The 25282-nt window shown below is 37.0% G+C and overlaps 1 protein-coding gene across 1 annotated transcript; it reads right to left on the reverse strand.

Moving 5' to 3' along the window:
* Positions 1–5078: 5078 nt before the first annotated feature.
* Positions 5079–5717, reverse strand: LOC145281863 (uncharacterized). The gene has a single exon (XM_080132222.1). It carries the CDS (start codon positions 5715–5717, stop codon positions 5079–5081), a length of 639 nt encoding a protein of 212 aa, XP_079988348.1.
* Between the last annotated feature and the right edge of the window lie 19565 nt (positions 5718–25282).

Raw genomic sequence — 25282 nt, forward strand, 5'->3', positions numbered from 1 at the left:
AGGTCACTTTTTTCGCCGATATTTTTTAAAGTTATCCGCTCCTTTAGATTGTCTAGTCTTAATTTAAAAAAATGTCGCTTCTGGTTTGGCGGTGATCGTAACAGCATAAACGTTAGGTTTTTACCCCGTTCTTTTCCTCCTTTGCGGTACGGGTTCGAGCCTACCTTCCTACTACCACTTTGCTTCTTTTTTTTTGCTCAACATACACATCCAAACACCCAGGCAACGCCCATATATATATATATATATATATATATATATATATATATATATATATATATATATATATATATATTATATATATAACATATTTCTCTCTCGTTTTTAAGTTTTTATTATTTTGTTCTAGATGGAACATCCTACCGAATGCCAGTCATTCTCTCACTCATACATTCCAACCGAGAGATCTTTTTAAGATTCTAACCGCCACTTTAAATGTAATTGTTTGCACTTGGCTCACTATATGCATCTGGCAGTAATTTTTTAAATTCTTTTTTATGAGGCCGGTTGCTCCTATAATACTGGAATGACAGAGATCTTCCTAAGATTCCAGTTCCTTTTCATGTCATACATAAGAATTTGATATTTTTGTTATAGTTTAATATCTCAGCTCTTTTAAACCCAGCATCATTGCGGACACTAACTTTTACTAAGGTTGCTTCTTTCTCCTTCTTGTCCAATATCACTATGTCAGGTTTTATGGCTCCATTTTCTTGATATGTAGAGTCGTAGTGGATAGTGTATGACTTATTTCCAACTCTTCTTTCTGGTAAACATGTTCCTAAGACTTGTTACTTCATTCGATATTCAACATTTTACAGCTCGTCGAGTGGATATATTTACATACTCCATTGTATAGTAGCTGCCCCCCCCCCCAGCAGAACATTACAGTTGAATGTCAGGTGGACCATACTCTCTATTTTTGTGTGGCAGAACCAGCTTTTGCTATCATTGCTTAGACCACTTGTTTTCTAAAAAGCATTGGTTATCAGGCCCCCTCATTATGAAATAAAAAAATGGCTAGTAAAATCTTTTTATGTACAAATGCTCAAAAAAAAAAAAAGTACGAGTGATTGTGCAAAATGAATTTATATCTATTTAAATAATTGTTGGGAAAATGTTACATGTAATATTCAATATGCTTCACACGAGCACTTGAGCACCTGCGTAATGACATAGACAATCTAGCTAACATCTAATTGCGCTTTAATTGGATTGTTTTGTTCAAGTTCCATCAACAGTTTTTAAGGACTTTTTATCTGTAAAATGCATCTGTAATTGTAAAATGCATCTGTACTTGTAAAATGCATCTGTACTTGTAAAATGCATCTGTAATTGTAAAATGCATCTGTAATTGTAAAATGAGATCTGAACATTGATAGAAATTTAGTTGGTTCAATGAAGCTTTCAGTCAAACAATATTATCCTAACAATAAGATAAAATTAATGATAACGTGATAAAAAGAATCTGAGAGTAAGAGAAGAAATGAAGGCAAAGGAAATCAGTTCTGACATTTTTTTAAAAAATATAATTTTCTTATCTTTAACTCTGATTTTACATTATTTTATTTGTATTCATTTGTCCCCAAATTAACAACAGTTTCTTTTCTTAGAAATTTTTCTGAAACATTACATGAATTGAATAAATCTTATTTCATTAAATATTTTCCAGTCATTCAGTCTGATAAAATATACATAAACAAAGAAAATTTATACAGTGTAACCCAGATATTAGCGACTTCTTCTCCGAGCCCTACAATTCTCTTATATCCGGGTTACACTTATATCCGGCGGGTTCTTATTTCAGGGTTGCACGGTACATTAAAACAGGCTCTAATTTGGGACCATAGAAAATTTTCGTTATATCCGTTTTCATATATTCGGGTCTCTTATATCCGGGTTACATTGTATATGGTAATATAATTTCTTTTGTTACTGTTGAGTTTCTTAGCATAACACATATGGTGCTAAGCTGTTATTGCAGTGAAACAACAGGCCAAATGGTTAGTGAGGTTCAATAGATGTTTCTGATCAATATTATATGCTTTTAAGCTGACGCAGCTTGTATTAATTAAATATCAACCTGTGATCCATAAGCAATGTAAAAAAAAGCATTTTAACACCACAGAAATCCAATGATTAATGGCAGAAACTCATCAGGCAAATGCTGATGACTTTCTTTGAAGATGAAATATGAACTTTTCTATGTGATTTACTTGCCATAAGTATATTTAAATACTATTTATATAAATTTGCCCCTGTTTTTACTCCCCTTAGACATTATTACTAAACTATACGAAATAATATATAGTATATGAAATAAATAAGTAAACTTAATATTTACAGTTACAAAATTTAAAAAAAAATACATATATAGAATACTACTTAGGGGAAATAACTCTACTTGACTCCGATATTCGCCACAATAGTCATTTCCCTTAGATATTACTAGCCTGGGTGCCCGGCGTTGCCCTGATGTTTGGAGGTGTGTGTTGAGCAAAAAAAAAAACGTTGTAGTAGGTAGGCAGGCAGGCTCGAATCGGTATTGTGAAGGAGGAAAAGAATGTGAAAAAATACAAAAAACGTGACGTCTTTGCCGTTGCATCATCGTAAAACCGGAAGTGGCGAAGGTTTAAATTGAGGTACCGCTACTGGCCACCTGGAAAAACGGTCAATCACTGTGAGGAGGTATTGGTAGTTTTGACACATCGGGAGAGGTCCAACTAAATCGATATGAACGTGGCTGAATCGTGCGTCGGGGTTGCTGAATGTGCCTGGTGGGGATTTTGTGTGGCGCTGTACGTTGCATTTTTGGCACTCGAGGCAAGTTGATACCCGACCGTGGACGTCAGCAATTAATTTGATTGTAGCACGTTTGCTGGGATGTGATAGTCCGTGAAAATGGTTGAAGATTTGCCTTCTGAGTGTTGGAGGTATATAGGGTCTGGGATGTTCCAGTTTTGTATCACAGTACATCGTCTTGTTGCTGAAGGGGGCCAGGAATTCCTTCAGCTGTAAGGACGTGTTAGTCACAACATTGGGGAAGGTTGTATCAAGTTCCTGGGCCTCTGCTATCCGGTCCTGGCTGAGTGGGCTGCCTTCTAATGAGTTGACATTGCATTTGGATAAGGCATCCGCGTACCGCGTTGTTGTTTCCGTTAACATATTGGATATCCGAGGTGAACTGTGAGATGTAATCCAGCTGTCTGATCTCACACGCTGAATATTTGTCGGAGTTGTTTGACAGGGAAGTTGTTAGTGGTTTGTGGTCACTTAGGACCGTGAAGTTCCGTCCTTCTAGCAGGTGCCGAAAATGCTTGATGGCAAGATATATTGCTAAAAGTTCTTTCGAGAAAGTGCTGTATTTTGACTGCATTGCTGACAGCTTTGCAGAGAAAAATGCAATTGGTGTGCGTGGGTCGCCATTCTGTTGTTCTACCACAGCACCCACTCCTGTATCTGACGCATCTGTTGTCAGGTATACTTGAGTCTGTGTATCCTCATTCATGTGTGCTAGCTTAGTAAAGTTAGCTAAGGCGGATTTTGCTGTTCAAAATGCTTTTTCCTGGTCGCCCTCCAGGGTGATGGCTTTGTTTTTTTCTCTGGAGGAGATTCGTCAAGGGGGTGAGGAGGTCTGAGCATTTGGGGATGAATCGTCGGTAAAAGTTTACCATCCCCAAGAAGCGACGTAGTTGCTTTATGGATGTGGGTTGTGGGAAGTTCTGTATAGCCTCTATTTTAGCAGGGAGTAGAGTGATACCATGTGCGTCTGTGTGGTGTCCGAGGAAATCAATATGTTGAGCCCCAAATTCACATTTGTCGGGGTTGATTCGTAGGCCAAAATGTTTCAGACGTTGAAACACTTCCTCTAGGTGTTTCTCATGGGTAACTGTATCTTTGCTGGCCACCAGGATGTCGTCTATGTATACATACACATACGGCAGACCTCGCAGGACTTTGTCCATCAGCCTCTGAAAGGTCTGTGCTGCGTTGCGCAGGCTAAAAGGCATTTTTAAAAATTCAAACAGTCCAAACGGTGTTGTAACTGCTGTCTTATGAATGTTTTCTGGAGCGACCGGAATTTGGTAATAGGCCTTAGTCAGGTCGATTTTTGAGAAAATACGGGCCCCCCGAAGACCTGAGGCGAAGTCATGGATATGTGGTATGGGATAGGGGTCGGGCACTGTTGATGCATTAAGTTTCTGGTAGTCCACACAGACTCTAAATTCCCTTTTGGATTTGGGTACGAGGTGAAGTGGGGAGGCATATGGGCTGTCCGAGGGACGGATTATGTTGTCTGATAGCATTTCCTCGAACACCTTTTTTGCATATGTCATCTTGTGTGGAGGGAGTCGTCTTGGTCGTGAGAATGTTGGTGGTCCGGTCGAGTTTGGTGTTCTCCGGCGTCGGTAGGCCTAATGGGCTGAGTAATGTCCTTGTACCGATGCAGGATTTCCATGTAACGTGGATTGTGCGGTGTTGCCACATTAATCCTAGTTGTGGCCAAACGTGATGGAGTTCCTGTAATCTTTAGCGATGTTGTGCTGTCGGACAGGGTCCTCGTTTTTATGTGGACAACCAAGTTGTAATGGGCCAAGAAATCCGCACCGAGCAAAGGCGTTTTTACATTAGCGACTGTGAATGACTACTTAAGATCACGCCTGAGGTTGATGTCGAGTGTTAACTCTTTGTTCCCATAGGTTTCTATGATCGAACCGTTTGCTGCCCGAAGCTGAAATGGTGTGGGTTTTAAGGTGGTTTCATTGGTAGGTGGTATGACGCTAATGGCGGCGCCGGTGTCGACAAGGAATTTTAAACCATTGTTCCGGTCCCACACATAAAAGAGACGACTATCCGGTTGTGTACCAGCAGGGGTCGTCGCCACTGCCTGCTGGTTCACTCGTTTCCCTGAACTCTTTTATATGAGCAGGGAGGTTGGCACTTGCGGGCTTGATTCCCAAAGATGATACCAGCATTCGGCTGTGTTGTGGCTCCATTCCCGACTTGAGCTGCCGGTATGGCTGCGATTTCTGGAATGTGGTGCCGGGGTGTGATCACGGGTATTCCATGCTGGGCTCCTATTCTGGGCATTTGATGGTGGGCTTTGTCAGGCCCTCCAATTCCTCTTGCAACTGAGCCACCTCCTCCTCGAGGTGTTGTGTAGGGCGAGGAGGATAACTCTCGGCTTGATAGATCTTGTGGTGGCCTTGCGAGTAGATCTTATCTGCGGAATCAGCTACCACATCCAGGGAGTTATCTACAGGTACTAGTGGCAGGACTTGCGTTATATAGGACAGCAACCGATCCATCCACAAACCTCGGAGGATGGGTTCTGCCATCGTATTTTCACCCAGACGACTTTTCATCAGTCGTAGGAGCTGGGACGGGGTTCTATCACCTAGAGACACGTTGGAGAACAGGTCTCTGATCAGATCCTCGTCTGAGCGTCCTGTCCGCTTGAGGATGGCATCCTTAAGATGTGTGTATGGGTAATGGTCAGGCGTGTTTAGCAGAATATCTTCTACCTCTTCAACCACGGTTGCTGGTAAAGTTTGTACCACTGAGGCGTACCTTGTGTCCTGATGTATTATCTTTCTGGTGGCAAATATAGCCTCGAGTTGGATGAACCAACTCCTGGTGTTGACAGCGTTGTATGGTGGGAGCTGAATAAGTGGAGTGGTTGCATTGATCTCCCTTTCGTCGGTGCCTTCTGCCATCTTCTCTGCCAACCGTTTTCCCGTGTCGAAGGATCACGTCGGGGTCACCACTTGTTGCGGGGCCGATCGTCCGGAGACAGTCGACCCAACAACTTGAAGATAGACACGGGCAAAAAGTAAACGGTGAACAAGGCGAAGGAAGAACGACCGACAAGCATGCTCGTTTAAAGGACAAAAATCGTCCTTTTATTTGTTAAGGAAGAAAAAAAAAAAAGAAAAAAAGATCTCGCTTTCACTTTGTTGTTGTATGGGTTTATTCGTCCGCGTTCCCTCTTCTTTCTCCCTCTGCTGGAAAGTCGAATGGCCATTCTGTTGTGTGAAACCGTGGAGTGGGGAGAAGACGAGAGAACCTAGTTTTTCTTGCCCCCGCGACATCTCTTTCGTCCTTCTGAAGATGAAGTAGGCCTCGAAATTTTTAGAACTTTATATTACCATCCTGGTGCGACATGTTATGTTGGTAAATAAATATTTTATAATTGAAAATGATTGAAATCTTCCAATATTATCTCTATTCCTTTTACTTTCTTGTGTCGTATTCAACGGTGTTCTTCTACAAGACTGCATTATCATAGCCTTCAGACACAACTCCTTTCACACACACACACACGCGTGTGTGCACGCACGCATGCACACATGCACGCACACACATATGAGAGACAAGAGAACAAAAGAAGAATAAAGATAAAAATGTAAAAAAAGAAACATATAGTATATTGAGTAGACGTATAACACTCATCTCCATCCAAACCTGATTTAGATAAGTTTGAGTAGATATTAATGTGCTACGATCCATGAACGCTTTGCTTTGGCAAAGATTAAAATAAATATCTGAAATGTGAATTCTGCTTCTGTTGTAAAAGACGAAGGTTTGTAACCATTCTGTGACGCAACAAAAGGAATGACAGCACATGGAAAGAAAAAGAAACTATCCAACAAAAAGGAATTGCAGAATAAAGAAATAAAATAAAGAAACAAAAGAAATGTGGTAAAGTTGAAAGAGGGATAAGGGGTTCAGTTTGTTTTGTGGTATATTAACCTTTGGGAGGGGGGTCATTTGCTACTAAAATAAATTATCCATTGCTAATTGCATACGGTTAGTTGAACAAAAGGCATCATCGTTACTATAGCTAGAGGAAAATTGTAGCTTCATACCTTTCTCAAGATATTAGTGAAGAAAGAAAGAAAAAGTATACATTCTGTTAGTTGAGGGATAAAAAGGAAGAGAAAAGTTATTAGTAGATAAGAGATTGAGAGATGAAGACAAAGATAAAAGAGAATTAGAGAAAACACTGCTGAAAAAAGGGAAACTAATTTACAAGGCTGCGAAAAAAATCAATGATGATAAATAGAAAATTCTCAAGAGCATCTCACAGCCAAAGGCAGCCACTCTTTCATCAATCATTTATAATCATATGTTAAACATTGTAGCAGGTGATGTTAATGTTTGCCTTAAAGATGCCAGCTCTTTCTTTGACCATGTCTGCACATATAAACTGATGCGCAATCTCTTTAGACGAACATACATTCATTTTATGTATAGACATTCAACAACTTCCTATTTCCTCTCTATTCGATATGACTATTTTCTTGTTACAGCTTTAATTAATTCACTCTTACATGGGCCTAAATTCACTTTTACAGGAACCTCACTAAGACGCTATCCTGTTTTCATGATGCTGTAATCTGGAAAAATGGTGGGATCCTTCTACCCCTCCAGTAGATATCTCACTCCTGATGCAATTCTCTACCTATATAAAAGCCAGGTACGGCCAACGATAGAATACTGTTGCACATCTTGGCAGGAGCTGCTAGAAGCAACTTATCCTGCCTTGACAGAGTTCAAAATAGACTTTGTAGCTTAGTGGGGGGGGGTGCCCTTTTCTCTTCCCTGCAACCTCTTTCCCACAGAAGAGACGTTGCAAGCCTGTCTCTGCTTTATCATTATTTTCATGGCAAGTGTTCGTCTGAGCTTCAATCTATGGTCCCTCCTCACCAAACTTTCACAAAAAAACACTCATCTAGCCAAAACCACTATCAACAATTTCCCACACTCTTTATCTGTGCCTAAACCTAAAAGTAGATTCCATGAACAAAACTTCTTTCTTAGAACTGCACGCCTGTGGAACTCTTTTCCGTTTGCCTGCTTTCCAGCTGACTACAATTTGATTGTCTTCAAGTCTAATATAAACAAGTTCTTGATGAACCGTCTCCCTAAGTAATCCAATTTACAAAATTCACACTACTTATGTTTACTACGTTATAATCACAATGACTAATGTATACCCATTAACTCTTATCCTCGAGTGGCCTCTTGGCCTTGATAAGTGGTGATTCCTGTATAAAGAAAATTATATATTTGCATGTTACATACAAAAACCGCACTCTCTTACATAAACTTGTCTTACAACTTGTCTACTTATAATCTCTTTCATGATTGTGCAATAAATTTGCATAATAGCACAATTAACATTACATGTACATGATTCATACAATCACATTATTTTCTCTGATAACATCGTCTGACAACCATCAACCCTTTTTTATGGAAATCGCTCCAGACATGTCATGAAACAACTTAATCTAAGGAGCTAAAAATATTCTACTTTAAGGGCAAAATACTAGTCAACGATGTGTTAGAATGATAGATAGATAGCAATTCTTTCCTACTTTACCTGAAACATCGCTCATGGAATGTGAGAACTAAAGGACAAAATAAGGAAAGCAAGAATTACAAGGCTTGCCAAAAGTAAATCCTAGGTACATTATCTACTCTTTTAAACTCTAAGGACCTTTGCTCAAAATGATTTCTGTAACATCATTAATGAAGACAAATGAAGAAGTCATGCAAATGGGAGTACAGCAGATCGCTACTCAATATCGTTCAGGCCAGACAGTTAAAGTTCTTCAGCCGTTTAATACAGGCTGACGGCTTGAAAAAAAGCTTGATTTTAGAAAAAATCGCCAGAAAAAAGAGCAGAGAAAGACAACGAACAAAGTTCACTGACAGACTCAACAGGGTCACTGGAAACACGATTATAGATCTCATCAGAAAGACCGTATATGGAGATGGCTGGAGAGGCATGATCATCAATGTCTGCAATAACAGATCTGATAAGAAGAAGAACATCATTAACAACAGATTCATTTTCTACATGTAACATTCTCTATCAAATTTGATTTATAATCTCACAAGGGACAAACTGTTTCTTCCTGCCTTTTTTCAACAGATTTCTTTAGTAAGATAATTAATATTTACGAGTTAACATATATTAACCTAGTTCTATCAGCTCGATTTGCCTGCCACCTGTTGAAAACATCCCTCCTTATTTTCGATGGATTTTTGCAGTATCATCATTTACAGTACTTTCCCATGATACATACTAATTGAAGACAGATCTTTGAACACTGAAAGTTCTCTCGTTTCAAAAGTTTTGCAACCAATGAATTGGAGAAAATGTAAAACCAAATAATGTTTAATCATTTAAGTAAATATCCCAATTATTTAAGTAAATATCGCAAGAAAAAATTTTGTGAATAAAGGAAAATAATTAAAGCAAGACAAAATCTTACCGAATAGTGTTAACATCAGTGGACAAGACGGAAGCTTTTGTGTTGTTTACATAGTATTAAAACTCTGATCATTTGTTTATGTTTTTTAGTTGGTTATTTATACATTCAATCTTTCAGGTAGTAGGTGAAACGGTGAATTAGATGAAAAGGGAGGAGAGAAATAAAGATAAGTAGTAATAACGACAGTGTAAGAGAAGTGGGTGCCTTGTGGATGCTCTGGGAAAGACTAAGTGAGTAAACCCTGATGAACAGTCTGGTTTGGAGTCCTGATAGTCGGATGGTGAAGCATTGCATCATCTTTCCAGCAACTACTGTAGCTCCACTGCCTTTGGCCATATTGGCTTGTCTTTCCATTGGACTTTGTCTGTTATGCTGAGAAGGAGACCCTGGTAACTGGGCAAATGTAGGTATTTTTATTCCCTGCCCAGGCTTGCATCTAGAGAGCCAATTCCAGCTTCGAAATGCATAACCACATGAGATGCTGCAGTGCACCAGACTAGATGCAGAATGCCATTGTCTTATTAGGCAGAAAGTTGCTATCATCAGTGAGAGAGGGAAAGTAAGAAAACAGTGTACGTAAATGAGATAAAGATGTAAAGGAGAATAGCAACATTTTACAATGAAGGACAAGACGAGAAGTGGTGGAAAGATGGGAATCGAGGGGAAGTATATTACTCACAGCTACAGCAGCAAGGAGTTGACGACGGCTGAATGATTAATGACACGAACTTACAACATGGATGTGCAAAGTGTAAATCCAGTTCGTTCCACAGAAACACTTTCACTTAGAGATGTTACCAACCTTCACATGGTCCCTCCCGTAAGTACCTATGGCTTCCAAGAAAAAATTCTAACGAGAAAGATATCAGAGAAACGACTGCTAACAAAAGTTATCTAATTCATATGAAATGAATAAATGATGGCCACAGAAGTAAAAAATAACACACGTTCTGTTTGATATAAGTTTAATGTAGTGAATTTAAATAATTATACATATTGTAGTGAATTTAACATATTGATGTTGAAGCATTTCTCCAAATACCCCGGATATCTTAGCACTAAGCGAGACTAACCTACACTCCTCAATCCCCTCTAACTACTTTAACATGCCTGGCTATCTCCCACTCTGCCGTAAGGACTCTGACAGACATATGCACGGACTTGGAGTCTACATTCGTAACTCCCTCCCCCTGACTAGAAAAGCAAACCTAGAAACGGACGATCAAGCCTTTATGTGCTTTAGACTAAACATACAACATAACATTAGCTACTTTTATTTTCTCTACCGCTCTTCCTCGACCCAGGACTGCACCATAATAAACAAAGTCTCTGACAGCATAGACACAGCACTCTCCCTCGACACTAGCGCACAAGTACATGTATTTGGTGACTTTAATGTTCGCCACAAAAACTGGCATCCTACCCGTTTCCCTGACCAGCAAGAACAACACGCATCACTTCTAGATCTGTTTCTGACCACAGTTCCCGAGGAGTGTAAAACAAATCTTGACAGCCCACTTGGGAACACTGATCATGCAGTGATAATGGTCGAAATCGCCCTAAACTCTAGACCCAAAACTGAAGAGCCAGTGCTCAAAACAACGAGATATTATAAAAAGGCTGACTGGGAAGGCGGCAGAGATCTTATCAGAGATGCCCCATGGGGAAATATTTTTTCTCTTCCTGCTGAGCAGTGCACAAGTGAGATCACTGAATGGTTCAAAACAGCAATTGAAGCACATGTTCCCATGCGGAAATTTTATAGTAAGCCCCACTCTCCCCAATGGTTTACTTCTACTTGCGCAACTGCCATTGCTCAAAGCAGCATGCATACCGCAGATTTAACCGACATAAGTCCAGTTCAAACAGACAGAAGTATATAGAAGCTAGAAATAACGTTAAGAAAGAAATAGCGACAGCTAAGAGAGAATTTACTGAAACCACTAAAAAACGCATCAAAGCACAAAAATTAGGAAATCGTGAGTTCTAGAAAATCTACAACAGTGTAGTAAATAATGGGCAATCAACAATTCCCCCACTAACCAACAATCACAAGGTTGTTTGCTCAGCAACCGACAAGGTTAATATGCTTGCCAGCCAGTTTGCCTCAAACTCCACACTGGACCATTTTCCAACCACCCCCTGCCTGACTTTCCTTTGCAAACAGACGCCACGCTAGACGATCTACAAATCACCCCTGCTCAGGTACATGCTATCATAATAAACCTTGACACTTCAAAAGCATGTGGACCTGATCTCATCCCAGCTGTGCTATTAAAAAAGTGCTCAGCCGAAGTAGCTCCAGTTCTCTCCAAACTCTACAACAAATGCCTTAATGAATCATGCTTCCCGGGCTGTTGGAAAACTGCTTCTATGGTACCAGTATTCAAGAATTCTGGTGAAAGAACTGACCCATCAAATTATCGCCCCATTAGCCTCCTCCCACTTTTTGCCAAAATATTTGAGACCATAATTAACCATGCTCTAGTTCGGCACCTTACAGATGCTAAACTTCTGACTGACAAACAATATGGATTTAGACAAGCCCGTTCCACAGCAGACATCCTCACTGTAATCTCTGAACGTATATACCATTCACTGGACAAAGCGGGGGAGGGCAGAGCGGTAACTCTAAATATATCTAAGGCTTTTGACCAGGTATGGCATGAGGGTCTCCTCAGGAAAATTAAATCATACGGTATCACTGGTAGAATACTTAACATAATTAAATTCTTCTTAGATAAGAGAAAAATCCAGGTTGTCCTCGACGGTCGTACATCTAAACAGTGTGATATAAATGCGGGAGTGCCTCAGGGGTCTATCCTTGGACCTCTATTGTTCCTAATATATTAATGACCTCCCCGACAAAACTGCCTCTGAGATGGTTATATATGCTGATGACACCACACTCAATGTAATAAAAAAAATAAAAAAAATATGATATGCTATTGGATTAATATTGATATTATTTTTACAACAAAACTAAAAAATGACGTTTTTACTGAATAGTTTCCCTTTATTAATTCTGAGACATAAAATCAACTTTTAGCAAACATATATGACATGTTGTTTCTCCCCCTCACCACCACCACCAATACATACATCATTTTTATTATGAATAACAAAAGCAATGAAGACAAAAGGCTAAATGATTATTAGTTAAGCACCAAATTTTAAGATCATATATTATCTAAAATTAAAAAAAAATTATTTTTAGCATGGGTGTTTATATCTAAGCATAATGTGTTTTTTTTTTACCTGTTTTTAGCATAGTTTCATTTGTAAAACGTCTTTTTCTGAATTTTGATCAGGGAAAATCATTCTATGTTAAATTTGTATTGTAAACTGAGACTATCTCTACCAATTGTACTGATATGTTTAAAAAATATTTATAATTTTTTGATGTTCAATCGATAAAATTTAGATGTTTTAAGCTGAATTATTTAAAGAGAATCAACAAGAAATATGTGGGTAAAGTTTATCTTAGCTTTTACATTTTTACATTTTTAGCTGAACGCAAAGCCACCATTTTGTGTGTTGTTTCATGGTGAGTAACACATATTGGTATAAAAAACAAGCAAAATAATAATAAAGTAATAATGAATAAACAGTTCAATTTTCATAACACATGCATTTTGTCACATAAAAACAGTTTGTTGAAGATAAATACAGGGTGGGACGATAAAAGTGTCGCCTTAAAGAAAACAACACAACAGCTTTATTTTAAAAAACTTTTATTGAAAAAATCAATTCAGATAACTTGATTTTGTTGTATGAATAAATGATGGCCACAGAAGTAAATAGAACTGTCTTATTACACACGTTCTATTTGATATAAGTTTAATGTAGTGAATTTAAATAATTATACATATGATATGCTATTGGATTAATATTGATATTATTTTTACAACAGAACTAACAAATGACGTTTTCACTGAATAGTTTCCCTTTATTAATTCAATGTGGCCGCCTTTAGCCTCAATCACTGCCTCGATACGGGAGCATGCCTTTTCCACAAGCGCTAGTGGGAGCTCAGCGAATGCCCGGCAGATGGCGGCGATCAGGATGTAGTGAGAGGTCATGTTGGTGATGTTCTCGATGTATGATCAAACAAAGTAGTCCAGCGGGTTCAGGTCGGGGGAGGAGGGGGCAGTGAGAGAAAGATACAAAGTTGTAGCACTCCTATTGAAGCCAAGCCTGGGTCTCTTTGGGCTTGTGGATTGGCGCCGAGTTCGGCTGCCACACCCAGGGTCTTCCAGCAGCCACTTGATTGCACCAGGGGATCACCACACATTGTTCTTGACTTTCAAGCCGACTTCGAAGATGTAAGGTGGTATGATGTGGCCCTCACTTGAAAGCACACCACAGACTATAACCATGGCTAGAAATTTTGTTTTCATCACCCTAGGCACATCTGTTATTCGTGACAATCCAGCGATGCATTTTAGGAGTGCTGACAATGGTCTTATCATAAGTTGAATCAGTAGAAAGCATCTCCAATTAAACTCGAACATTGTGTCACTTTCAGACATGATAGAAGGCTCCTATCGCTCTTGGGATTTGTACACAACTGACCAACTAATAGATGATTTGCATCAAAAAAAAAAAAAAAAAAAAAGAAAGAAAACAGATTTTCATCAAAAGACCATAAGCGTGGCCCAAAATTTTGTTTTCATCATCCTGGACATTTCCTTGTTATTCGTGGCAATCCATCGATAGATTCTGAGAGTGCTGGAAATGGTACTTGGATCAATAGAGAGCATGATTTGTATAACAATGCATCTCTAATCTTACTCGTTGAATATTGTGTCACTTTCAGACATGATAGAAGGCTCCTATCGCTCTTGGGATTTCTACTCAACTAATAGATGGTCAGCAACAAAACACAAAAAAAGAAAACCGGTTTTTATTAAATGGAAATGGAATCATGTCGACTTTTCTATGGCAACAATTTTCTCGTTCCACTCTGTATAAAAGGTGGTGAAACATAAGGCTATACTTGATAAAGAGAAAACAGATATTAGTACCAAAAAAAAAGAATACATTAATGTCTGGATATAACCACATCCAATGACCTTAAAGGATCAACCAGAAAAGAGGATGCGTCTTGTTCTCAGCACTGTACATGTATGGAAGAAAGTTTTTTGTCTTCAAACTGGATAGTGCATTCCCTATACATTCTGCAGAATCAATCTTGTGGAAATAACTTGATGATTAGTCCAACAGAGATAACACTGCAATTTTACATTAAACAGAGACTTAAAAAAATGAATTGCAACTAAAAAGTTATTTAAAAAAATTATTTAATATGATTAAAAACAAATAGTGTCACTATTAAACACAAACATTGTCACAAAACTTTTTTCGACTTTTTGTGAATTTCTGATATTTTTAAAAGACTGTTTAATTCGCTTCATTGAGACCAAAGTAAATGAGTAAATCAAAGATAATTTATGGGTAAATTTCGATTCTTAAACCCAGGTCTTTTCACCCCAAACTAAAAATTAAATTTTACGTTTTTAGACAATGAAAACAACAAAAGTCTAACACAATTTAGACTTTAGAGAGATATCATGTTACTAGTTAAATTTAAAGTAAGATGATCACCCAATTTCTGATTTGTAAGCATTAATGATTACACATATTTTAACCACAAAGTATAAGAGTAATAATTGTTTTTAAAAATAATTTTATGGTTTGTGTTAGTATTTTTGTTTTTGTCATTCATCCTCCAATCAATAGGAATCTTCTCGACTGCCACCTCTCTAATGATGAAACCAAGCCGAGTTAAAGATTTTGACTTCAATCGTGACATTCTCGCCACCACCTAGACTTAGGATTAATGTTAGGGTTACTGAAGGGCATGTATACTTTTCATATTTAAGGGAATTATTTTCATACAAAAAGGAACTTACTCTGTATTAGTTAATGCAGAGTAATTCCTCTTTATTTGGAAGAAAAAAATAATATAAAAAAACCGACAGAGCAATAAATAAAAATAAAAATAAAAATAAATAGTTATAAATAATAAATAAATAAAAATAAAGAAATAAATAATAAATAATGGAGAATAGATAATAAATGAAAATAAAAATCTGCAAAATAAATAAACAAATTGTAAGTATACTATCAGGCAACGCCGGGTAGGGGGCAGCTAATAAAACATCAATTTGATTTGATTGAGATCTATTTATAATTTAGAAGTGTTGCTAGAAAAAGATTAAGAAAAAATGGCTAAGATTTGCTTTTATTTGAACCTAAATACTTACACCTTCCAACAATAGGGAATATACAACTCATTTGAATATGAGATTGATGAAAAAAACATAAAGCGAAAAAACAAAACAAAAAACAAACAAACAAACAATGAAAAGCACAAGAATCGTTGAGAGATGAACAGCTGTGTAATTTTTAAAAATGCAGATTACTTGTGGTTCCTAGCAGTTCAGTAAACAAAAATATGGGTATTTTAACCAGACTGGAGCCTGATCTGACAATCTGTTAGTCAATTTACTTTATGCACATATGGCACTCTGATTGGAAATTCAGATTAAGAAATTGGAGTAGGGATAGCAAGGACTTGCCTGGGTTGTAAATGATCGAAACAGTTTCGTTAGATGCTTCAATCATCTGTCACATATTTTGAGTTTAATAAATCATTTTCTTGTTAGTGTGTAAAGCTTAAGTTTGAAATTGTATTTTTAGATATAAGCAAACATTTCTAGGCTATGTCTGTCAGACAGTCGATTGATTGATCTCTTCTGCTTAAGTGTGAAGCAGCATTTTCATTGGTTTGTTATGCTTAAGTTCGAAATAGCATTTTCATTGGTTTGTTATGTTTGAAATAGCATTTTCCATATTATATTTCAAATTGAATTAGTGCATCAACAATATATATATTCTTTTTTAACATAACTCTTGTTTAGGTGGTAAAGAATTTATGAGAAAGCGATTCATCCAATTGTGCATTTATCAATTATTTTGGCCAGTGACTGCATGAGCTGCTTATGGGTTTCTCTCAGTTTATGATATCAGAATTTTACGAGAAAACTTTTTATTATGAACAAACTAAACTATTACTTCTTTTTTTGATCATCAATAATCTATTATTCTATTTTCAGCATTGGGCTGCAGTTAATCAACATCGGGTATAGCTGATTTCTTAAATTGGGTACATCCATTGCAACTCTGCCCCAATGAACTGAGGTTGGATAAATTGACTGGCATTTACTGCAATCCCTGATCGCATGTCAGCTTTAGTTATCTTTGAGTTGGTCAACTTCATAAAGTACAGTGTTCTCTTCACATCAGGGTGCCCACTAGATTGGTGAATGGCCTGTATCTGAGGAACATATCATTCTTTGGCCACAGTGCACACAGGTTCTCTGGGTTCTGTTAGTATACAGATTTCATGCAGACATCGTTGTGGTACCTTTGTAAGTAGATTGGCTTGGTTATCATGAGATTTAGCAAGCTTCATGTCGATCTGCAACTCATATTCAGAGATCAATTCTTGTCCACTGATACACTTTTAACTTTTCACTCGATCGTCCTTGGTTATTCTCATACAAATATCTGCAATCATCTAGAGGGTCATTCACTTCATCATCCAAGGTATCATCACTGTGTTTGCCCTTTATTTCACAAATGCTGTCGCGACATGTAACCAACCACATGCCAGGAAATCAGCTTCCCTCACAGTGAGAAAACAATTTGGTGGGTAAATTTATCAAAGACTACAGTTCAATATTTTTTATATAAGAAGAGATAGCTGCATTGATTATTTCATCCTGGCCAATAACAATGGCTCGGATTATCAAATGGGCAACAGGAAGCCCAAATCCTAGACAAGTAAAACAGTATCTGTTTGAAATGGCTAAATGAACTTGCTGACATGTAATTGCAGATAGGCCTGGCATAGGTCTAGCACTGCAACGTCTGAACCTTGCTGTCACTATTCACTTAATTTTTGTATCTGAAAATGCTGTATATATCTCAAGTTACTCGTTTAGCTTTCAATGATCCATAATGGAGCAAACATTCTGTTTACTTTCCTGTAGAATGGCCATGAGAGGGATTAGATCCAATTGTGTTTAAAGCTTTTTTTTTTCTGAATAGACATAGAAATAGCTAGCCATCTTTTATCCACAGCTGTAGTTCTCGATCGTACTCCTCTTGAATTAGTGTAAGGGTTGAATACTTCTTAAGTCTCTTCCTCAATATAATTTTCATTTCCAGTATTCAGTCCATCTCTGAATAGTCATGTAATACTCTGCATTGTAATCAGATTTGTTAATGGTAATTGCAGCACAATTTGGTCGATCACATTGTGGAAACACTCCAGAACCAGTTAGAGCCATTTTTCCCACTGCTTGATTGTATCCAGCCTAAGCAACAAATCAAATCCCAGTAGATCTCCATCTGCAACCATAACTTCCATAATCATGGTGAGCTTTGCATTAATTCTAACTTTCACCACTGCAATTTTACAGCACTTAAGTGCATCCCCATCTGCTATGAACATGTTAATTGCTTTCCTTGCTAATAACTGATAGCATGACTTGCATACAAAAGTATGCATGCATCTGTTGCCCACCAGAGATGCAGACATTCACTGCTGGTAATGGGCCATTTACAAGAGTTTGAAAGATAAGATTGGTGCTGAATTCTGGTTCCCTTGTTCGTTTCCCAGACACTACCGAGCAATATGTCCCCAACCATTGGCATCGATAATATATGAGTGTTTTTTAGGCTTTCACCAGCACCTCTAAATGCTTTGCATCTCAGGAGGCAATCACTTGCACTATGATTGGGTGCATCACAGTTGTAACATGTCGGAGGTGCATCTGTTTCTTTTTATGTGCATTGTAACGCCTTTGCAACTACTGCAGCATGCTCTGTAACTCCAATGCACTTCTTCAAAATGCCACAAGCTCATGTCAGCACGCATGGCAAATATAGATCCTCCATTTGAGAAGACGTTTGTAGGAACTCTTCTACATGTTCAACACTAAATGCACACTGCAGGAACTGATCTGACATGCCGCCAAACAAAACTGCAAGTTCTCCCAAAGAAGACATTGACGGTTTCGTTTAGTTGAAGGCAACAATTTTTACATTGTTCCATGTGGCGAAGGGGTCCAAAACAAAAGCTGTCTTCTTCACACAATTAAAATCTAGGTATGTCTTCGCGCACTCAATTTCAAATACATAGCATATGTGCTGCCAGACAAACAGGATGATGCATTTGATACGCTTTATTCCACTCAACTGATACATCAATTCAGCCTTCTCTAATTCTCTTACAAACTGGCTGCAGTCACTTTAGGTCGAAGACTATGAGGCCAAAATAGCTTGTTAGGAAAAAAAAAGAAAAAAAACCAGTGTTAGAATTTTTTACTAAGTCAATTCAATTCACCATGCCAACTTATATTGGACCTGAGAAAGTGCGCTCTTGTACTCCAAAGGGTGTTCAGCAAGAACATGTGCACACAGTCCTTGGGTACTTCTGCACATGCCCATCACACATGGAAGTAATCTGAAACTATATTATCCACAGTAGTTGGATAAATATTTATAATTTTGATTAATAGGAACACAATACTATCGTGAGGGTCCGTGTTCATACTTAACATCCATTAAAATGAAAGGCATTCATTTTATTTTATTTATAACTTGAAAATTATAGAAATTAAAAAATAAGAATAAAAGGAGCTCCAGTGTAGTATAAATAAAACTAATAACCAGTGGTGACTGGGTATTTCTAAAAGAATACAAAAGATGTATAGTAGAGATGATGTAAAAGCAATGTACCACTTCATTAGGCTTGTCTTTGGACCTAAATCTTCATCCATGGTACCACTCAGTTCCAAAGATAGGTCCATTCATCATAAAAATCCTGGCTACATTATATTCTGCCAGTGGCTGATGAAGATGTTATTAACAATCCTGCAGAGATAGCTGTCATCCACAAGATAACGGACCACTCCACCACCTCGATGACTCATAGTGCAATTAAGAAAATGAATATTGGGAAGGTATCTGTACATGATAACCACCTTGTTGAGGTCATAAATTTTGCAGTTGGCAAACTTCATCATCTGATATCTGATATTGATGTTTGCATGCTCTTGTATCTCAGAGATGGATAGATGCAATTCTGATATTTTTAAACAAAAGAAAAGGAGAACATTCGATCTGTAGAAATCATTGTGGTACAAGCTTCGCTGAAGTGGTAGGTAAGGGTTTTTTTTCAAAGCGTTAGCTTAATCAGCGCACCAAGTTGGGTTTCTCTGTCATTTCTGAATGTCAGAATTGCTTCTCATCTCATTGAAGCACATTGAATATGATTTGTTTTCTACCTGACAACTTTGAAAAAGAACATTGAAAAAGTGGTAGCATTCTATGAGGTTTTGGAAAAATTCCACTAAGTATGGTTTGCATAATCGCTGTGGCCGGTTGTCCAGTCTATATAATGTTAACATCTACTTTTGCCGCTGGCAGAAAATATACCACACACACTGACAGCAAAGTAAAAATCGCAACACAGTTGATCTACAAAAATATATTTCTTTTATTTCACACTTACAAATCAGCTTTTCGGTGACAAATTATTATTCTGTGTGTTTGACGTTTGTGAACAGCACAGGTGAGTGCATGGTTATTGGATGTCGGACGTTGAGGAAATGGTAAGGAGTACCTGCAGCCTTACAATCTCTGACCAACTGATTAACTTTTTCTCTGTGATGATTTTATTTATAAAAACATTATTTTCCTATTGGGATGCTTAATATTTAATATGAAACAAACTTATTGTGATGATGCCCCATCATATGACCTTGTAAAACGCTGGCATCGTGAATTCAAACATGGCCGAAAGTCTGTGAAAACAGCTCCCAGACCTGGTCGCCCCCCTTCTGCCATTGAAGTGGCATCTGTTTGTCAAGTTGAGGCTGCCATTTTGGAAGATCGGCGCATTACTATTCGCCAAATAGCCCAAGATGTACAAGATTAGTACAGGGTCTGTGGAAACTATCATTCATGACCATTTGCATATGCATAAGGTGTCTGCCAGATGGATTCCCAGGTTGCTCACACCATTCCAGAAGCGAGAACGCGTCGAGTGCTCGAGGATGAATTTGGAGATGAGTCAAAGTTTTTCAAAAGACTGATTACACAGGATGAAACCTGGCTCTATCACTATGATCCAGAGACGAAAGCCCAGTCAATGCAGTGGAAGCACTTGGACTCACCACCTCCAAAGAAGGCAAGGGTGCAGCCCTCCGCTGGCAAGGTCATGCTCACAGTCTTCTGGGACCAGGACGGAGTAGTGATGACAGATTTCTTGGCAAAGGGTACCACAATTACAGGAGCCTATTATGCTTCACATTTGAGGACATTAAAGGAAACTATCAAAATCAAAAGCCGGGGCAAGATCAGCAAATGTACTCTCCAGCTGTAGTACAATGCTCCAGTCCACAACTCGCATGTCGCAAGATCAGAAGCACGGGCATGTGATTATGAAATCCTCTCCCATCCTTCCTACTCTCCTGACCTTGCACCCTCTGACTTTCACCTCTTCCCAGCCATGAAGTTGTTTTTGAAAGGAAAGCGTTTCCCAGATGATGCAGCCTTGATTTCTGAAGTCACGTCGTAGTTGGAGGACCAACCTGGGGTGTTCTACAAAAACGGTCTCCAGAGCTGCATCAAACGATGGGAGAAATGTATAACTCTGGGTGGTTCATATGTAGAGAAAGACTAATAACTGTGCCAAGTTTCGTTGCTCTAATGCTATGGGAAGTGGGTCAGGGACATTACTTATTGCACGCCCCTCGCACATCCATACACATATATATATATATATATATATATATCCCAAAAACTTCTGGTCTTGATGGAAGAGGGACTAAAACTTTGCCTACATTTGTATATATAGTACCTTGACAGGCCAGCTACGGCTGTCTTCCCTGTGGCCTTGCCAGGCCACTTATATATATATATATATATATATATATATATATATATATATATATATAATTTTTCCAGGTTAAAAGTATACAAAAGTAGAAAAACAAAAAAAAATGAATTTGATGAGGTTAGTGATAATGTTCGATAAAAAGAGGAAGATATATTTAATTTTAATATTAGGTAAATGATTTCGACGATAACAAAACTACTGTTTCAGTCAAATGACGACCTTCATCGAGTAATTTTAACTTCCAATTTCAGAGAAACATTTCATTAAAAGTACGTGTCTATGAAATCTGAATCTGAAGTTTAGGTTGCCCGATGAAGGTCATCATTCAATGAAAATGTCAACATTTATTTAATAAATTATATCATTTATAAGTAATTTAAATTTAACATCATAGAAATTTTTATAAGGGTGGAAGTTCGATGGAATTTTAGCTAAGACATGATTTACATACTCAATTGTGTTTTGGAGATAAAAAAAAATGTTGCTGCTGTTCAAAACGACAATATACATCATACAATTACAGATGCCTTCAAAGCACTGCTAAAACCGGCCTTTGTTGAACTGTCGATAAGCTTGACCACCATCTACTGACACTGATTGTGGCATGCAAGCAATGGAACTATTTTTTATTAAGATATTTGTAAGTGGAAAAGAGAGAAAGAAAGACGGTTGGATTCTTGCTTTTTTTATTTTCACAAACACAAAATTGTCTTTGTAAAAATCCGTCCTTAAACTACAGATCGTGTACCAACCGTCGTCAATATCATCTCACACCGCCTGTTGCCGGTAGTAAACGGAAGTGTTAAATGCAATTTCTATAAAAAAAGAGGAGGGTGCTGCCATGTTACAATATACCAAAAACATACATCATTGACAAATATTCACCACAGCTTGTAGATTGTCAAAAGTACAGCATACTGCGTTAAAATATATATATACATATGTGTGTGTGTGTGTGTGTGTCTGTGTGTACATATGTATGTTGTATATTAATTATTGTGAACATGTGGTGTGTACACATCTTAATCAATAGAATCTTGGATGAGGAACATTACTTCTTTTGTTGAATGTTCTTTGCCACCAATTGAATATTTACAAATCAATATATATTGATTATGTTGACACACATACATACCAACTCCACATTCACAGATGTTGCGTGTGGTGTGTGTGTGTGTGTGTGTGTGTGTGTGTGTGTGTGTGTGTGTGTGTGTGTGTGTGTGTGTGTGCGCGTGCGTGTGTGTGTGTGTGCGTGCGTGCGTGTTTTATTTTCCATCATAGATTTGATTTCATGGTGGTCACAGATCATCTTAGATGCTACCATCCTGTAACCAGTCAAATTTTGTTCACACCCACTCGTTACCACTATCCTTAGAATATGTCTGTCGTCCTTTTAATCATCTCATCGCTGTACCCCTTCACATACAGTTAGTTACTTTGCCGTTCAGTCAATATCAGAGTCGATGTTATCTTCAATTAGTGGATCAAACTTGTTGAGAGTCCTCAAAAGAGATAGTGTCAGTAGTTTCTGAAGATCTGCTTCGTTTGATTTTGTGTTCATCTTATTTAAAATATTATTAGAAAAAAATAATATAGAGTCACTTTAAACAGTAACAACATATTTAGAAAAGATACTGTATATTAAATCTGGCTCAAATGTAAATTGGAGGAAACTTTTACAGGTCCCTTAAAACCTGCATCTTTTTATATTTCAGCCACTTTCTTGCAAAGTGTTCAATGTCTCTTTCATATGTCATATTTTTGTTCACTTTGTGTTTTAATTTTTGGTCCCTGAAGAAAAGGAGGATGGACCTGTAAATTCACCCTTGTCCATTCATCTGTCCGCACTTTTCTCAATAACTACGCCTTGGAGTTTTTTGAAATTTTGTGCAAACATTAAACATGATATGAATAAAAAAGTAACAGAATGGATTTTCCAGGAAAACTCCGGTTGCCCCCTTAGGGGTGCCTTTCAGGTTAAATGGCTAAAATGGACATTTTGTGCTTATATCATTTATGCCTTCGATTTTTATAAAACTTTCTGAAAGTTTGTAACTAACTGATTTCTATATAATTTTGTTTGTCTATACTTTTGGGACTATTTTACTATATTTGTCCAAAATTTTCTATGTATGTCTATTTAGCAGTTTTGCATGGTGTTGAACTCAAATTAATATGCGTTAAGGTCTTGGAGACATTTGGGGCTAAATGGGGGGGGGTGCAAATGAATGACTGAGTCATTTCTTTTTTTGCATGCTGCAGAACTCAAATTTACATATGTTAAGGCTTAAAACTGCACTGTTTGTTCATTTTCACCCGAATTTGACGTCATCTGGGGACTTTTGGGACTAAATGGGGGAGGGATTGTTGAACTTAGTCATTTTTTTATGCCTTGTTGTTCGATTAATTTCAAGTGCACTTAAGTATCGAATAAAAGGGTAGAGGTTAGGATAATTAGGCGATAATGGAACATTTTTTATTTAAGGAAGCTTCAATTACTGGAAAATTTGAAATTTTCTGAAATTCAATAATCTCCTAAAATTCGATGTTTGTCGACATATAAATGTCTCACTTGTAAAATTAACTTACGATAGTAAGATTCAGAATGCATCTTTAAAACACTCTGGAATAAAAAGTTGCCGAAAGTAAAACTGAAGCTCTGTCGTTCTTGGGGAGAATTTTCATTGCAGATTTCCGTCAAGACAAGACCCAGAATGGGCCAGATATATTTCCCGATTGGTCATATGTTGAAACCCCAAATAAGTGTTATTCGTCCTTTGTTGTAAAGGTATTTATGCATAATATTGTTCCGTCATAAAGTGTATTTAAATGTACATACACACAACGAACTTTCAATAGATGATCACACACATATATATATATACACGTAAATACACTTGCATACAATCATACACTACACAATTTGTTGATCAAATTAAAAAGTAAGACATTCAAATTAAAAACTAACGCATTCAATTTAAAAACTAACGCATTCAAATTAAAAACTAACGCATTCAATTTAAAAACTAAAGCATTCAAATTAAAAATTGGTTATGATCATATAGAGCACCGTTGTCTCCAATAAACTTTTTGGTCTTCAGTAAAGTCAAAATCAGAAGAGATAATATCAGAAAGGTTAGTTGACATATTGGCGGATTCTCCTATTGGACTAACAAAATTTTAATATCGGTTGAATCACATAAAAAAGTATTTAGGCTAGCAGTCATCCAAGCTGATAATTTGCTTCATGTGATGTTGTACTTTCAGCATGTTCAAATGCAATATGCAACTGTAATTGCCGAAGAAGATTTGTTGTATGGAGAATGATTATAAAAATAAATAATTACTTTTTTCATACTTATTTGACTTTTTGCCATTTTAAAAAGATCTGTATTGTGTTTAATCGCACATCGGATCAACGTAAATTTATAGAAATGTATAAATAATTTTTTATGAATAAAAAATTAAAACATTTAAATATTTTATACAAAAAAATTCTAAATATAATATTTTGTGGAATTCTGATTTAATGAACGATTTTTTGTCAACCAAAATAAAGCAAAGCTCTGTATCATGTCCAATCGCTCATTGGATTGACGAAAATTGATGGAAATATATAAAAATATTTTTTTTATGAATAGAAACTGAATAATTTAAATATTTTATACGAAAAATTCAAAATATAAAAATTTTGTAAAATTCTCATTCGAAATACAATTTTTGTAAAATTCTCATTCGAAATACAATTTTTGTCAGTTTAAATTAAACAAACTATTTTTTAAAAATAGAATGCATTAATTATTAATTTGAATTCGTTAGTTTTTAATTCAAATGTCTTATTTTTTAATTTGATCGACAAAATGTGTAGACGATAATAGAAACACATATGTGCACGCTTTACACCTTCCATGTTATACAGACTCCCACTACATTACAAATAAACGATAATGTTACACACCATTATGAGCTTTGCTAAAATCTGAACACAAAATATAGACATTATCTTTCTCTTAAAATA

This window comes from Euprymna scolopes, chromosome 1 (assembly GCF_053919585.1).
Source record: "Euprymna scolopes isolate OS-2025 chromosome 1, ASM5391958v1, whole genome shotgun sequence".
Lineage (NCBI taxonomy): Eukaryota > Metazoa > Mollusca > Cephalopoda > Sepiida > Sepiolidae > Euprymna > Euprymna scolopes.

Coding starts and splice junctions, on each gene's coding strand:
- LOC145281863 (XM_080132222.1), bottom strand. CDS start 5,717: ATGGCAGAAGGCACCGACGAAAGGGAGATCAATGCAACCACTCCACTT.